Source organism: Mastigoproctus giganteus, chromosome 5, assembly GCF_048544385.1.
Source record: "Mastigoproctus giganteus isolate SK-2022 chromosome 5, ASM4854438v1, whole genome shotgun sequence".
NCBI lineage: Eukaryota > Metazoa > Arthropoda > Arachnida > Uropygi > Thelyphonidae > Mastigoproctus > Mastigoproctus giganteus.
Genome location: NC_143579.1, coordinates 239,778,329 through 239,797,139, shown reverse-complemented (window position 1 = coordinate 239,797,139; position 18,811 = coordinate 239,778,329). Strand labels below are relative to the sequence as shown.

General features: G+C 37.5%; 1 protein-coding gene across 1 annotated transcript in view; it reads left to right on the top strand.

Moving 5' to 3' along the window:
* Positions 1-18,811, top strand: part of LOC150086320 (MAP kinase-interacting serine/threonine-protein kinase 1-like) — a 164,470-nt gene that overhangs the window by 76,111 nt on the left and 69,548 nt on the right. The window contains exons 2-3 of the mRNA XM_090374490.1: positions 6,566-6,691; positions 13,584-13,681. Coding sequence (XP_090230616.1) covers positions 6,566-6,691; positions 13,584-13,681 — 224 coding nt within the window. The remainder of the gene's footprint in view (positions 1-6,565; positions 6,692-13,583; positions 13,682-18,811) is intronic.

The window sequence follows — 18,811 nt, the reverse complement described above, 5'->3', positions numbered from 1 at the left end:
GCAAGGCAATTGCCTCCGGGCCCTTTAGGGGCCCGGTGTCTTTGGCTGACTCCTCCTTTTTGCAATTTTCATTAATTAAGTAGGGCCTCGAACATGTTCTTTGCCTCCAGGCCCAAAAAAAAGGTAGCTACACTACTGGGATACCCATGATAACCATTGGCTGCTATAGTATGTGTGAGCTAATGTGCTATTCCTATGTTGTACTAGGTGGTTAGCTGGGCCACTGGCGTGTTATGAGACAAGGTGAGATGAAACATATGACTCACCACAGGCATCAACCACATGTAGCTGTCCCATGTGTGACTTTTCGCTGGTTATTCGACCACTGTTGATCCAGTCATGGTAGACTTACGATACTGCAGAGTGAGAGCACTTATATGCCATTACACATTCTGGAGGGATACAATACTAAGGATTCTACAGAGAATATTGCATCATCATGGGAGGAATTTACTTTTAATAGTTATTGTTATTTGGGGTTTTTTTTTTTTTTTTAGCAGCATTAGCAACTAAGGCAATATTGCTCCGGGATATGCGGTGGTCATTCCCTGACCTTTCCGCATCCTCCGTATTTGGTGGGCACAGGTTCGAACCCCGGTCTGTACTATGCACTGCTGCTCCTGCCCACCTGGTTACAGAGGCGCCACTTTTAATAGACTACGATGAATGTTATGTGTGGTGGGATATATGGCTGGAGTGTCTTTTTTTTTTGCTCCAGAACCTGGCCGAATCCCTGCCACTTCAAATGTGTAAAAAGCTCTTTCAATTTATGTTGTTTTGACATACATCATTGTAACAACCCTCAAAGGGATATGTATTTATATTGAATTGCAAAATAGATGTATGGAAATTTACTTTCAGCCAGAGAATGGTTGATTGTTGAATTGTTGTTTCAAAAAAGATTGGACAAATTATTAGAAGAAATGAGTAAATGAAGTAGGAAAGGTATTTCTCACCCCCCCACCCCATTTCCTTTTTTTACAATGATGCTGTGTAACCTTACTTCCTTGTATCATTTTGCTAAAATAAGGTACTGAATACTAATACCAATTACAAAAATTGGAAGGCAAACAATAAGATGGAAGCTTCCATAGAAGATCTTTATGCCAAATGCAATCAGAAGCCTCTGGAATGTTGAATGCAAGTGTTTTTCCAAAATTTTTCATGGAATTCATGTAAAGATGAATAATATAACCTAAGATATCACCAGCGAAGCAGCACTGACAAAATTTGTATTGGTGATCAATCAGGATGGTTTCAAGTTAGCACATGGATTTCTCTGTTACTTTGGAAAGAGCTAAGCTAAATGCAGTAGGATGAAATTGAAAGGATGAACTTGCTATCCTTTTTTTTAGGAATTTTCTCGATATAAAGACGAAGAATCTTTATTATAATGTATAGGAAATGATATAAACAAACGTTGAAACAGTGTCCCACCTTTGGCCAGGTGTTAATGATAAATTTGAGAAAATCCTTAAAAAAAAAAAAAAAAAAAGGACATGCTAAGAAATCTATGTAAATTAAATTATAAATAAAAATACAATATAAATTAACGTATAAAAGATGGAAGTTACAGTATTAACATATAAAAGATGGAAGTTAAAAAGCATGCAGTTATATTTTACACAGATATTTACAGGAAAATATTAAGTCAGGCTTGAAGGACTCTCCAGATCAGCTGAGGATATAGGTTATCAGGTCATAGTGGAAGACTGGTGTTCTTGGCTGATGGTCAAAGAACATTCTCCATGGAATTCTGAGTAGATTTATTCAGATTAATGTCCATTTATCATTAGCATTAGTAGAGGCATATGATGCAAGAAAGCAAGCTTATTCAGCATCAGCCAAAAAAAAAAAAAAAAACACACACCACTCCCATTTCACCCCTCCGTTCGTTCGAAATACCTGTCCAGTTGAGCTTTAAATTTGTTTAGGCTATCAACTTCAACAACAAGTGATGGAAGTCGGTTCCACCAACCAACCACCCGTTGGCCAAAGGCAAATTTCCGCACATCTATCCGACATCCGTCCTTCCTCAATTTGAATTTATGCCCTCTGACGTGATTATTCTGAGCAAGAGGAAGAATCCCATTGGCATTGAGCATGCCCAAACCATTCAAAGCCTTATACACCTCTATCAGATCACCTCGCCGGTGCCGAGTCTCCAGACTGTGCAATTTGCAAAACTTAAGCCTTTCTTCATAAGAGCAACCCTTTGTTCCATTCACTAATCTTGTTGCCCTTCTCTGTACCCGTTCCAGCAGCTCTACATCCTTCTTGAAATGAGGGCCTCCAGACCTGTATACAGTACTCAAGATGTGGCCTAACCATTGCCTTATACAAGGGAATAATCACCTCCTTATCCCTGCTAGAAAAATTCCTATATATCATTGACAAGACACCAATACCAATCAGAATACTAATACCAATTCGTATTCTGAATTGGTATTAGTATTCTGCTCAGAGAACTTCATATCTGCCCGCACAATTACCCCCAGGTCCTTTTCATTCTCCACCACTGTCAGTGTAGTACCGCAGAGTTGATACGTTGCTCTGGGGTTACTGTTTCCCATATGTAGTACTTTACATTTGTCAATGTTAAACTTCATTTGCCACCTCTCAGCCCATCTGTTGCAGCAGCATAGCGTCAGTAGTGTCCTTAACAACCCTGCCAACCTTTGTATCATCTGCAAACTTGGACATTAAACTTGATATCCCATCATCAATATCATTCATAAACACCGAAAACAACAACGGACCCAATGCTGAACCCTGAGGAACTCCACTAATAACATTAGTCCACGATGAGCAGTGTCCATTGATTACCACTCTCTGTCTTCTGCCACTCAACCATCCCCTTATCCATAGCAGCAATTTGCCTCCAATGCCACACTGCTCCAATTTGTGCAGCAGTCTTCCATGTGCAACAGTATCAAAAGTCTTTCTAAGATCCAAATATATAATATAAAAGTTATTCCCTGCATCCAGTTCTTTTGTGACTACATCATAGTATCCAATCAAATTGGTCAGGCAAGACCTGCCCTTAACAAAACCATGCTGCGTCTGAGCTATAACTGAATTCTTGTCTAGATGATCCTGCAGTGCTTCTTTAACCAGTACCTCCATTAATTTACCTGGAACAGAAGTTAAACTAACAGGTCTATAATTACTTGTGTCAGCCTTTGATCCTCCTTTGTGAATTGGTGTTAAATTTGCACATCTCCAGTCTATGGGTACCTCCCCTGAGTCCAAAGAAGCTCTCATAATTATGGCTAGGGGTTTGCTTACTTCCTTTGCTGCCTCCTTTAATATAACTGGATAGATCCCATCCACCCCAGGTGCCTTTTTTATGTTTATCCTCAACAATCTCTCCTCCACTTTCCTCTCAGTTATTACAAAATCATCCAGCTCACTGCCAATGTTTACTTTACCTACATCATTCTCCTTCCTGAATAACTCCTCATGCGTGAATGTAGATGCAAAATACTCGTTTAGATTGTTAGCCACCTGAGCAGGATCCTCAACTGTTGAACCATCAATATCCAGTGGACCAATCTGATTCAACCCTTTCCTTCTTGAGTTTAAATATGTAAAGAACTCTTTTCTGTTTTTCTTTGCATCCTTTGCCAAGGATTTTTCGTAGTCTGCCTTTGCCTGCCTAATCTCCTTTGTGACTTGGTTACAGACCAACTTATATCTATCATAGGCTTCCATGTCACCCATTAATTTGTATGTATCCCATGCATTTTTCTTCTCTGCCACATGTCTCATTAGTTCATCTGACATTCATTTAGGCCTAAACCTTGAACAATATTTCTTAGTTGGTATGTAAAGCCTGGTAGCCTCCAAGATTAGTTCCTTGAATGCTTCCCATTTTGAGTTTGCTGTTGGTAACATCATCAGTTGGTCCCACTGTATAGAATTTAAATACTGTCTCAGACCATCATAGTCGCCTTTACGAAAACAAAAACCCTTCCCTTTACCTCTGATGGTAGTTACCTCCTTGAGTAAATCCCACTTCAACACACTGTGATCACTGCCACCTAGTGGTTCATTTATCTGCAGATTCTTAATGCATGAAGAATCACTACTGATAATCAGATCAAGAGTATTGCTCCCTCTTTTTGCCTCACGAACATGCTGATGTAGAAAACAATCATCCAATAAATCCACAAAAGCCTTGCTAGTGTGCGAGTGACCAACCCACAAATTCCAGTCAATATCTGGGAAATTAAAATCACCCATTATAAGACTCTCTGATTTACTGGCCCACTCTATTTCCCTGTACAATATCTTATTATACTCATCAGAGTCATTAGGCCTATAGCACACTCCTACTCTCAATTTTGATTTCCCTATGCTTATGTCACACCAAACTGACTTGACACTGCCCTGTCCATCGATGTCGACTGGCTTCACTTCCTTGGACTTTGTGTTTCTTAATTAATAGCATAACCCCTCCTCCCCTCCCGTCCTGTCTATCCTTTCTATACACATTGTATTCCCCAAATTCCAGTTCCGCATTACTTATATCTGTGTGACACCACGTCTCTGATATCCCAACAATATCTGCCTTTGATGTTTATAGCAATACCTCAAATTCATCAAATTTATTTACCAAACTCCTAGCATTGGTGTACACGCAGGTATACATGCACCTGTTTCTATTCTTAGCTACCCTAACACAACCCATGTGTTTACTTGTACCGCAATGACTCCCAGCAGTCTCTGAAATATCCTGCAGCTTGTTTTTCAGGCTTCTGCACATTTCAATAGAAGCAGTGCAAGAATCACTTCCACCTCTGCCAGTGGCTACTGTTAATCTATTAGTCCTTGTATCCCCCCAACTAGCAGTTTTCCGACCCACCTAACACTGCCTCGACAGCATCAGCAAAAATTCTTGCACCCTTTCTATTTAAAATAGTGGAAGACTGGTGTTCTTGGCTGATGGTCAAAGAACATTCTCCATGGAATTCTGAGTAGATTTATTCAGATTAATGTCCAGATCCTGAGTGTGCGAAAGCATCTGCTATGGAAGAAACTGGTTGGACAGGTGAAGGCATGCACGAAGAGGGAATAGATGGGGATCCTCCAGACACAGGTATCCCAGAAGGAGAGAGAGAGAGAGAGAGGAGACAAGGCCAGCCAGAAGTTTAACTGTTAAACTTTTAAACTTCTTAGGAATTGCTTCTCTTCATTAAGCCATGGGGGCCTCAGAATATTGATAGTGTTAGCCATGGCTGTGGTCTGAAGCTGGGGCAATAATGAGTCTATGTAAAGCCCATTTGAGGAGCCACTACTCAGAGGCATACACAGGTTTGACGATGGAGGGAGCCGCTGATGCCCACATTCCTACTATACAGTAGTGTATACATTGGACAGATTTCCATGAGAAGGGGTAGCTCTGGTGGAATGAGGTTGTATATGTAAGGCAAAAGGAGCTAACTCTTGATCAGAGATTTTCAGAAGAAGCAGAGAAATGCCATCCATTGCTTGGAGACTTCTTAGCATCAAGGTTTATTCCAAGAAGTATCTTTGTTAGGAAACCAAAGAAGGCATTACAGTGCACCCTGGCCCATTCCAATGCTTGGAGTGCAATATAACACCGTTCTGATTCATCACGTGCATCGGTAATGTCATGGGGCTCCTTCTTGAATAGCTATTTGATTATTAAAAACAAGATATTTTTAATGAAATTTTCAATTTCAACACCGAATATTTTTGATATATTAGGAGATTTACGGAGACTAATGTTTGAAGGTAGTCTCATCTTTTTAACTATACTTATGTCAGTCTTTTTATATATGTGTCAATTGTTCTATGTTTCTTAGAATCTGAAACATCTGTTTCTCAGAACCAGAAACTGCACTTGATTTTTATCTTGTCAACCAATTTTTAAGGGGAATATTAAAAAAAAAAATACAAAGAATGCAATTTTCCATGTTCACCCACTGCCATAACATAGACCAAATGACTTGCAGAGTGAGAATTGAAACTGAAAGAAGCAACTATATATTTAATTGGTGTTTTGCAGTTACATAATTACCATTTTTTGTTAGATTTAACTTCTATAACTGAAGAAATCTAAATTAATCATGTCCATATAATGTTTTGCCAAATAAATAATAATAATTGTGATGGACAAGAAACTATTTTATATATTGGTCCAACCAGCTAGTGGGGTTAGTTATAAGATTTCTATTGTAAGTGTAAATTAAATAACATAATGTGCAGTGTGTTATTTAATTAATGAGTACTGTTAGAACAGACAGTCACAAAAGAAGTCTGATTGTATCTATGTTTTATTTATTTTTTTTAAGATTTCATATGTACTAAAAATTAGTCATTTTTGTTAGATTCATTGCTTGTGCATTGCTTATCTTTTATTTTGGAAATACAATGTCATTTAGCAGTGCAATTTCAACAAGAAAGTGGTGGCATCATACAAAGTGATGAAAATTATTATGAATACTTGATAATCCATATCTGTTACTTGTAATATAAAATTTTTGACTGTAGTACATTTTAATTATATGATTATTATTATTATTTTATTTTTTATTAGATGCACAAGCCAAAATTAATGTTCCTACTAGTGGTACTACATGTTCTCACTCACAGCTGCAAACCCAAAGGAAGAGAAGAAAGAAAAAGAGAACTGGTTCCAGCTTGAGTGCTACCAACTTTGTTGGTATGTATTGTTTATAATTTTTAAAACTCTGAGTGCATTTTGCAAATTTTCTTGTTAAAATTTACATACATTTTCAGTTTCTGCATTTTAGGATATATGATAACATCTTAGTATGCAAAACAAATTCATTCCTTCAGTAAATAACTTATAACAGTAGTACTGTGAGGATATTCTTTCAGCCTTCATAATTCACCATTTTACACTATAAAACTTCATAGCTTATCATTAAACTGACAATTTATATTGAAAATAATATATTTTATGCTATGTACTGTTAATTTAAAAAGGATAAAGTGGGAGAAGGGATATAGTTGATTGCTGATAGTTGAAAGCCTTTCCAATAGCTTTACTTATCTTTTCTATGAGTAGTTAGTCTGGAGGTGCCTCTGTAGCCAGGTGGGCAGCAGCGCATAGCACACACTTCTTGATGAAACCGGGGTTTGAGCCAGTCACGTTTGCAGCTTTCCTCACCAATAGAGGAAAGCTGCAAACTCTTCTTGTTGGATCTTGTTATATTGCTCAGATGCTCCGGACTAATGCTCCTAAAAACCAAATAACAACAATAACAGTTAGTCCGGAGCATCTGAGCAATATAACAAGATCCAACAAGAAGAGTTTGCAGCTTTCCTCTATTGGTGAAGAGAAAAATTGTTTATCGAAGAAGGCACAAAGCTAATGCTCTGTACCCTCATCAATAAATAATGATTTCTACAAAGAATTTAGAAGAATCTACCTTTGTAGCAGTTAATATCATTCATAACACTGCTATTTATGCACTGTTTTACAATCAATAGTGATGGTAAAACAGTCTTTTAGTGCAATCTTTAAATTTGGTTTTAAGCCTCAGAAAGAACTTTGATTTTGCTCAGGAATAACCTCTTGAACAACGTCACAGTCCTCATCTGCCCCTTGATGGGCACCCAGCTTCTTAAGATTTTAAGAAGTGGGATGGTTATCCAGCAGCATCATTAGCCATCTTCACAATTTTGTTGTGTGGTTGGACATTGCCTTTATAGTCTGAGACATCTTACAAAATCATAGACTGCTTCATGCCTTATTTTTAATTACAGATACTTTAAATACAAACAATATCAGTTGAGAAAACCAAGTACCATGTTTCCAGTTTGCCTCATGTGGATCCACTGCACACACACACTAAACTGACCTAACTGCAAAGAATATCCAGTGTATTCCATGGAGTGTCCCCTTTGGAAACAAAAAAAAAAGGATACAGCAGTACAAAACTGAACACAGTGTAACCTATCAAGAAGCAAAAAATCCTTACCAGCCCTGAATACTAACAAGCCAACTTATACCCAAATAACTACAAAACACACACATCAATTACAGCCACTCCCCGACTTACGTAAGAGTTGTGTTCTACAGAACACCACGTAAGTCTGATTTTACATAAGTTGTAATTTCCCCCGTGCAGCACTCGCAACTGTGCTTGATGAATTGATTGAATCGAACAAATGTTCGATGAACATGTAAATAGAATTATTTATTGTATTTGTTCTTTTATTTTTTATCTCATGTGCAGGAAAAATTACAAAAGCGTGCAATTTAAAAAATTAAGATTATAAAATTACAAAAAAAGAGAGGAGACAGGCATAATGTCAGTAAGTTTTACCTCTCGAGCATCGTTGCCAGAATCGATGACTTCAGGTGATAAGTACGCCGCTGCGGAGGTTGAGGGTTGTGGAGATTTAGAAGGGGTTGGCCGCTCAACCTTACGAAAGAACATGTTAATGGATGACTGTATGGTGGCTTTTTTCTTTTCATCGTAGATTTCTTTGTAGCAAGCAAGTATATCATTAACTTTTAAGAATCATTCGCTGTCAGGATCCACTTCTCAAACCTCGCCATTGTCGATGCAATTTTATGAAAAATGCTTTGTGAGCATTTTTATTCTTTCACTGTCGCTGCCTGCAAGTCAATAAGTTCTTCGTTAGATAATTCCTTCTCTTCCTTCTCTATTAACTCCTCCACATCTCTGGCATCAACCTCCAACTGAAGTAGCTCTGCAACCTTTACAGTCTTATCTGTAACCTCTTCATATGATTTGTCTTTTTCAAATCCTTTGAAGCCTTTTACATGCCATGGGCATATTTTCTTCCATGCACCATTTAAACAACTTTTAGTAATTTCCGCCAAGGCCTTATTAATGTTTAAGGTGGCGTGATAAATATTGTAAGATTTCCCTAAGATTCAAATTAAGAAAAGACAGATGTAGAATAGATGTGCGGAAATTTGCCTTTAGCCAGCAGGTGGTTAATTGCTGGAACAAACTTCCATCTGTCGTTGTGGAAGTCGATAGGTTAAATAAATTCAAGGAGGAACTGGACAGGCATTTGGAGGGAATGGTGTGATATTTTTTTTTTTTTTGGCTGATGCTACATAAGTTCATACACTTGCTTTCTTGCATTACATGCCACTACTACTTAAAAACCCATAGAATTCCAGCTATCAGTATTATCGCAAATGCAACAGGATTGCGTTTACTACCACAATCATAAAGGACAAAGACAGAATACGAGAAGCAGTGAATGAATCGGCACCAATGAAGTCAACTATAATAATCCAGGCTATGAAATACATATCAATTTTTTCTTCCTTTTATGTTTTCTTTTCTTATGTGCCACTCTGGCTACTTCACCGCTGTCCCCAGATAAAGTTTTTAATTGAACTAATTAAAAATATATAACTTTTTCTTCATTCTTCTGAGGATATTACGTAGTTTTTGTAATTTTGGCATATCAAGGATATAGTAGCAATATTTTATTAGTCATTCTCGAGTTACATAAAACTCTACTTATATAAGAAGTCCTGGAACGTATCCCTTACGTATGTCGGAGACACTGTATTTTTGGATTAACCGGGAAATCGATTATCCCAGGAATTTTTTTTTACCCTATATCTTGGAAAATCGAGAGTCTACTGTACCTCCATTTATCCTTACAGATGCAAAATACGTTTCCATATTTTTTTCAGTTTTCACCAGGCAGCAAAAACTTACATGAAGTCGATTTGCATAAGTCAAGTATTACGTAAGTTGGGAAGTTCCTGTACTCCCAAAACAGAAGTAACTACATCACCAAGAAAATCACTAGCTGAATAGGAAGGTCAGTATTGTCTGCAGTACCAAACAACAAGCACTATAAATACTGCCAAACAAACAAAGCACTATAAATACTGCAATTACAACTAGATACCATTCCACAGCAGAATACTACATTAACTACCACTCCTGCCTCAAACCAAACACACTACATGAACTCAGAAGATAGTATACATCATGATGAACAGATTTTATTACTGTTCACCGACTAGGAGATGGATACAGAGAAACCTTATTTTCCAAGGAAGGGGAAAGGTAAACTTGTGCAATATAAACCTTCAGTCCCTTAAAAACAAATCGAGGGTTCCACTAAACTCAAATAATGCTTATCTTCTTACAATGGAACTGTAGAGGCTACGTAGTAATTTGACTGACATCTTAGATCTCTTTCCCCAATATGACCCTATTGCCTTCTGTCTACAGAAACCAATCAACACCAAGTATAACTGTTTCCCTTTGGAACTACGCAATGCATCTGCAAGATTGTGTTGTACACAATCTGAACAAACTTGCACCTGGAAGGGTAGTGCTGATAATCAACTCTCAGGTACCCTTGAAACTAATCCCATTAAAAACAAATCTTGAGATTGCTGCACAAGTTAATGTTAATTTTGATTTAATCATAGGCTCATTATATTTGCCCCTTAACCAAAATATAAGCTATGCTCACTTAGAAGAATTAGTGGTACAACTTCCCAAACCCTTCTACATCCTGTTGGACCTCAACAGTCATCACCTGTTATGGGGAAATTAAAACCTGGAAAAGAGTGTACAAACTATCAAAAAGTTACTTGATCAACACAATCTGATAACTCTCAGTAATGAAGCACACACTTATATGCATCTACCTGCAGGATCCATATATGTGAGGTACTACACTCAGGGTAGTGGAGAATGAAAAAGACCTGGGTTAATTGTACAGTCTGATGTTTTCTGACAGTGCAGACAGACTACTAGCTCATGGGCTCTTTGTCAATGATAAACAGGAATTTTGCTAGCACAGATAAGGAGGTGATTATCCTCTTATAAGGCAATGGTCATGCCACATCTTGAGTATTGCATACAGGTCTGGAAGCCTCATTTTAGGAAGGGTGTAGAACTGCTGGAACAAGTACAAAGAAGGACAAAGATTGGTGAGGGGAACAAAGGGTTGAACCAAGAAAGGCTTATGTTCTGCAAATTGCAGCATCTGGAGACTAGGTATCTGCACGGTGATCTTGATTGAGGTGTATAGGGCCTTGAATGGTTTGAGCAAGCTTGATGCTGATGAGATTCTTCCTCTTGCGCAGGTTACGCTCTTCAGGGAGCATTAATTGAAATTGAGGGAAGACAGTTGTAGAATAGATATGCATAAATTTTCCTTCGGTCATCAAGTGGTTGATTGCTGGAACATAATTCCATCTATCGTTGTGGGAGTTGATAGCTTAAATAAATTCAAGGAAAAACTGGACAAACTTTTGGAGCGAATGGATGGTTGAAATGGGATTTTTTTTTTTTTTTTTTTTTTTTTTTGGCTGCTGCTATAAGCTTGCATCATATGCCTCTACTAATATCCTCTATTTGAATGGACTATTCACAGCAATCCACTGGGCAGTGATCATTACCCTGTTATATAGTGTATTGCTACATTTATTCCCCATTTTTCTTACCAAATTACCAAAGCTGATTGGGACTTATACAAGCAGCTGGCAACACTAGAGAAAAGGAGGTCCAACAAACACCCATAAATCTCGTAGTAGAATATAAATCTAACCAAATACTATAGGTAGCAGAAAAAGTGATTCCAAAACAATCCACAAAAGTATCACTTTTCAGGTGATACTTTTGTGGATTGTATCACTACTAAGTTCATTAAACTTTTCCTCACTTATCCCTTCTACATAAGTTCATTGGAATAATCTTCCTTGTGTGTTTTCTCAATTGCTACCTAAAGAAATTCAAGGCTAACATTTAAGATGATGTTCTCAACCCACACTTTTGATACTAGAGTTAGTGTAAGTTCCTGTACTTTTTTGGGGTTACAAAAAAAAGAAAAAAAAAAGAAAACCATAAATGCTCATCAAAATAATAGGAAGGATTCTGTTATCAGGAATCAAATTTGGAACTCTGATTTTTCATTTGCACGTTTGTACAACTGCAAGTATATCTGCATAGGGAATGCTTGTAATAACACTTCCTATGTTACTTGGTTGGTTGCAGATGGTTGACTGTTCAACAAACAGTCAACCATCTGCTGGCTGAAGGCAATTTTCCACACATCTATTTTGCAACCATCCTTCCTTAGTTTGAATTTATGCTCCTTATGTGCATAGTCTGAGCAAGAGAAAGGCTCCCATCGAGCTTGCTCAGCACCTCCGTGGGCAGAAGCGGCAGCGCATAGCACACACTTCTTGATTAGACAGGGGTTCGAGCCTGTGACCACCAAATACGGAGGATGCGTAAAGGTCAGGGAATGGCCACCGCATATCCTCGGAGCAATATGGCCTTAGTTGCTAATGCTCCTAAAAACCAAATAACAATAACAACAACGAGCTTGCTCAATCCATTCAAAATGTTAAACACCTCGGTCAGATCACTTTGCCATTGCTAGTTTGTAAAACTGAAGCCATTCTTGGTTAGAGCACGCCTTTGTTCCCCTCATAAATCTCATTGCCCTTCTCTGAACCCTTTCCAAGAGCTCTACAGCTTTCCTAAAATTAGGCCTCCAGACCTGTAGGCAGTACTTAAGATGTGACGTAATCTTTGCTTTATAATGGAATAATTACCATCGTTATCCCAGATGGCAACATTCCTGGTTGTCATTGACAAAACCTCATGCGCAGTGCAACCTGACTGCACAATGTCAGGTCTTTCATTATCTGCTTCTCTTAGTGTGATACAATTGGTATATTAATCTGGGATTACTGCTCAAATTACACATATGTTTATATGTGTTTTTGTAAAAATGAAATAAAATGAACTTCTAAAAAAATTTTTCGCTCTTGTCTGAATCTGTAGCACTTTATCTTTTCAAGCTGTATCCATGTTGCCATCCTTAGATCATGTTGTTCATCTGCAGAGCATGTGACATTTTAATTTTCTTGTCTTTTAACTGACATTTCTGTCGTATCATACAAAAATCCAGAATTCTCAGTTGAAGTATTTGTTAAAGAGATCTAGAAAAAACTTAAGATCTGTTTCCCTTTAATCTGTTACAGTTTAAGATTAACACACTGTTTGTTCATTTTATGATTTTTTATTATTACTTTAGCATAGTGGCATCTGGTTTGATCTGTGGCATACCATACTGCCAACTGTAGTGTGCAAGTTATACATGATTCCATCTCTTTGACAACTAATTAGTCTGATTTTCTTTCTTTCCATAGCTTGGTGCCTTGGCTGTCATGATTTCCTGTGGTATGCATGTTTTTCATAGATTCTTAAGTTCTATGAGCAAATCCAATCTGTCTTGTCAATTGTAAGTGATTATAATTTTAAAAATGCTATGCATTGCATAGTATTTTTAAGATTAAAACTTGATAAATACATCTTCATATGTAGGCGAGCCTTAAGTTGCAATTGCTGGTTCCTAGTATTCTGTTGTAGTTCTGAGGATTATCAGTTTTGCAAAATTGTGACTGAAATATATATAAATTCTTTTGGAAAGAAAAGGGTAAAGTTTGTAAAAGTAATTGATATAATTAAATGCCACCTTTTCTCCCTCTTTCCCAAAAGTAATTTTATTGTATATAATTTTTATTATAATTTTTTCTTACATTTTCTTATTACTAGACTTATATAAGTTGACAGATGAAGTACTGGGGGAAGGTGCCTATGCCTCCGTGAGGACTTGCATCAATGTGTACACAGGGAAGGAGTATGCTGTTAAGGTAAGAGCAGCTTGAGTAGTGATTAATGGAAAGAGTACTTTTTTTTTTTTTGTTAAAGATACCTTTATTTTTTTTATTTTTATTTTTTTCATATAGTAGTAGTAGTGGCATGTGATGCAAGAAAGCATGTGTATGAGCTTATGCAGCATCAGCCAAAAAAAAAAAAAATCATACCATTCCCTCCAAATGCCTATCCAGTTCCTTCTTAAATTTATTCAACCTATCAACTTCCACAACGACAGATGGAAGTTTGTTCCAGCAATTAACCATCCGCTGGCTAAAGGCAAATTTCCGCACATCTATTCTACCTCTGTCTTTTCTTAATTTGAATTTATGTTCCCTTAGGTTCGTAATCTGAACGAGTGGAAGGATCCCATCAGAATTCAGCGTGCTCTGCTCAACCCATTCAAGGCCTTATACACCTCAATCAGGTCACCGTGCAGGTGCCTAGTCTCCAGCCACTGTAATTTGCAGAACTTAAGCCACTCTTGGTAAGAGGATCCCTTCATTCCCCTCACCAAACTTGTTGCCCTTCTCTGTACACGCTCAAGTAAATCTACATCCTTCCTAAAATGAGGCCTCCAGACCTGTACGCAGTACTCAAGGCATGGCCTGACCATTGCCTTATACAGAGGAATAATCACCTCCTTTTCCCTGCTAGCAAAATTCCTATATATCATTGACAAAACCCCATGACCTGCCCTGGCAGCCTGTCTGCATTGCTTAGAAAACTTCATATCTGCCTGCACATATAGACTCAACTTGAGTTCTCAGCATAGTTTACTACATGATAAAAAATAACTATTGATTAACTAATATATTACTATATAATTAATTACTATATAATATATAATATAATATTACATAACATTTGCTTGTAGCACTGTTAACTAATCATTAATTCTTTGAATTAAATATAGCATTTGCATTAGTAGAGGCATATGATGCAAGAAAGCAAGGTTATGCAGCATCAGCCAAAAAAAAAAAAAAAAAACCCTTCCACTTCACCCCTCCATTCATTCGAAATACTTGTCCAGCTGAGCCTTAAATTTATTTAGGCTATCAACTTCCACAACAAGGGATGGAAGTCTGTTCCACCAACCAACTACCCGCTGGCTAAAGGAAAATTTCCGCACATCTATCCTACATCTGTCTTTCCTCAATTTGAATTTATGCCTTCTCAGGTGATTATTCTGAGCAAGAGGCAGAATCCCATCAGCATTGAGCATGCTCAAACCATTCAAGGCTTTGTACACCTCTGTCAGATCACCTCGCCGGTGCCTAGTCTCCAGACACTGTAATTTGCAAAACTTAAGCATTTCTTCGTAAGAGCAACCCTTCGTTCTGTTCACTAACCTTGTTGCCCTTCTCTGTAGAAATGATCCACAAAGATAATGACACATTTAAGACCATATTAAGGAAAACTTTTATTTATTATTATTATTTTTTTTTTTTTTTTTTATTCAACGTGCATGCAATTAATGCACAGTTCAATCCATTTCGGAATGAAATAAATCTTTCAGTCTGATAAAAATTGTTATAAATTTTGTACCGGAGGAGAAAGAAAATTGAGAAATTTCAAAAAAATAATATATATTTAACACACTGTCTGGCACTCCCATGTTTTAACAATTGGCCATTCCTCGTGGCCTGGTGGCACACATATCATGGTGAAACCAGCAAATGTGACCCTGCAGTTTCGTGGCATGTGGTCCACAAAGTGATTGATGTAGGACAGGGATGTGATCTGACAGATTTCAAAAAAAAAAAGATGATTATTTGGTATCAGTTGAAGGCTAGGAGTATTACAAAAACTGAATCTTGTGAGCTATTCATGGCTGTACTTAAGGTATTTAAAGAGTGAATGGATAGTGGACACAGCAGCAGTCATCAGGCCAGTGGGGAGCACTCATGTCTTGTTGATTGATTTGTGAACATAGGCTGTCCTACCTTGTGTTAGCTGATAGACAGAAAATAGAACTCCTGACCATGGACTTTAACCTGGGGGGGGCAAACAGCTGGGTTTCTGAGACCACAATCTAATGACTCCCCCTCCATAAGGGCCCCTTGAGTAGGCACTCAATCAAGGTACCTGTTCTTACAACCACTCATAACCATCGGCACCTAAAGTTAACATCTGAATGGCATCATTGGGGCCATTGATGGCTGGAAAAAGAGTTACTTCTCCAATGAAGCATGTTTTCTGCTATGCTGTGTGGACAGAGATGGAGAGTATGGTGACAAACTGTGGAGGGGAATCACTCCACTGTCCTGGTCCAACAGAAACAGGCATCCCCAAAACACTGATGGCAGTGATTTGGTTTCGAGGATATTTTCTTGGGAATTTCTTAGAGCTCTCATACACCTATACCACACTCTGAATGCTTAAAAAAAAAAAAAAAAAACCCTACCTGTTTATTATGGCAGTCTGCACGTGTAAAGATCAGTGGTATCGTTACTGTCCTCCCCACACCAGGTGGAAAATGCCTGGGTTCGAATCCCATTGATGACATGAGGAATCTTAATGGCTTTTTTTCACTCCTTGGCTGAGTTAGTCTGTCTCAGGCATAGATAACAAGATAGCAAGAAAAAACCCTAGAGTCCCCCCAGACTCTGGGGTTTTTTCGTCCAGCAAAACAGGCAAATCAACGAAAGAACTCACTCAATTTACAGACACAAATACAGGTTTATGTAAGAAATTACGAGTGACCTTAATATAATAATTTGAATTTTAATTTTTATCCATTATGGGTGAACAGGTGTGCTTCTTCATGGTGGCTGTCTTCCCTGATGGACTGGTCTGTTCTTGCAGGATGTGTCCTGCCCTGCCAATATTGTTAGAGAATTGTTTGCCAAACATGAAAGTGACTTCCAGTTAATACCTTGGAAGTTACTTTCATCTTTGGCAAACTACTCTTTCTGTTTACCATAGTATCCTGTGGCTCTAATAGATTATTCCTGGAGAGGTTCAAATTCTACTGGTTACACCAATTTTTGTTATCCACCTTATCACAATATCTTCTCTAGTTACAGCCACTTGTAAAAACTGCAAGTAGGGTGTAACAAATTCATATTATCTTCAAATTTTATTTTAAGGTATGCTAGAAAGTTGCACAGCTTTATAGTTGCATAACTTGCTATTACTTACAAAAGGTTACAACTGGTTGATATATGGCATATTGCAGGTTGGCTTTTTGAATAATTTTGAGTTTTCCCCCCTCCCTTAATATACTAAACTATAGTTAATATATAGTTTGAATTCATATAGTCATGTAGGTTAGTTTATTATTGTATTAAGTATTATAAAGTGACAGCTTAATGTTCAGAAGGCCTTTGTTATCAATATTTTGGCAGAAACTTCATAAATTTCCTTCGGTACCTTAAATTTAACTTCACTAATGGTTAAAGTTTTGCTAATAGTTTAATTTATATAATACTACTTTGTTAATTTAAATCCTGTAATAATGTAAATTAAAAATTTTTTTTTTTTTCAAAAGTTTTTGAAAAGCTACAGCATAATATTCAGATAGCCTTTGTTGTTGTAGTAGTAATAGTAATGGCAAATGATGCAAGAAAGCAAGCTTATACAGCATCAGCAAAAAAAAAAAAAAAAAACTTACATAGTTCACTCATCTGTACCCACCAAGAATTTCTCTAGCTCTTCCTTGAATTTATTCATTCCCTTCACTTCCACAATAACAAATGGAAGCTTGTTCCGACAATCAACAACCTGCTGGCTGAAGGCAAACTCCCGCACATCTATCCTGCAAATATCCTTCCTGAACTTGAATTTACCCTCTTGGGTGTAGTCTCAGTAAGTGGAAGAATGCCATTAAGATAAGAATGCCATAAAGATAAGCTTTAAACACCTCAATCTGATCTCTCTCCTCTCTGTAGATGCAGTGTTTCAAATAGTCTTGAGACTGCAATTTGCAGAACTGAGCCTTTCTAGGTAAGAGCACCTTTTTGTTCCCTTCACCAATCTGGTTGCCCTTCTCTGCACCTGTTTCAGCAGATCTACATCCTAAAGTGAGGCCTCCAGACCTGTATACAGTACTCAAGATGTAGCCTAACCATGACCTTATAAAGGGATAAGCACTTCCTTATCCCTGCTAACAAAGTTTCTGTATATCATTAACAAAATCCTGTGAACTGGCCTGGCAGCATGTCCCTGCTCAGAGAATTTCATTTCTGACTGCACAATTAACCCCGGGTCTTTTTCATTCTCCACTACCCTAAGTGTAATACCACACAGTTGATAAGTTACTCTGGGGGTTATTGCTACATATATGCAGTACCTTTCATTTGTGTGTTCACCTGCCATTTCTCAGCCCATTACCCAATTTTCCTGGATCTTGTTGCAGTACCCTCCCTTATGACTGTCGTTAACCACCTTGCCAACCTTGTATCATCTGCATTATTGATATTTTGTTATTTGTTATCGATATTTCGGCAGGAACTTTGTAATTTCTGTTTGGTAGCTTAAATTTAACTTCTCTAAAAGTTTTGCTGACAGTTTCATTTCTGTAATATATTGTAAATTTAAATTTTGTAATTTTTCTAAAGTTCATATTTTACCTTAATAACAGTTGCCACACAATACACTTGCATTACAAATCCAAGGATATCTTGACCCAGATGGAAATTCCTGTGGGCCTTGCCAGTGTGAGTCACAAGTTTCTTTTCTTTGCACTGGATGTAAAGAATGTACAACCTCAAATTAGAATCTGGTACATTACGAGAAGAATTTGATCACTGAAGAAATGAGTGCTTGCCCTTGAAACAAATTTAATTTGGAGCTCATCAGGAAATCAAATATCTCTTGACCTGTCAAGTGATGCAGCTCCGATTTGGATTCCAGATAAGAATCATCAAATGCATACTGCTCTGATTGAAGGTGATCTAGTTTTATTGGAAGACTCTTGTCAGGGAAATGGGTAATATTTTTTGTAATAAAGATCAGTGGACCAGACCCAGGGTGTGTTTCCCTGGCTCAACAGTTGATATTACTAACAGATTGTCAGGTTTTAAGGGGAGTAAACAGAGCATTATTGTTCATGTGGAGACTAACGATATTCAACAACCATGACCATGCTGAAAAAATTCCATGAGTTAGGTGAGAATGTGTAT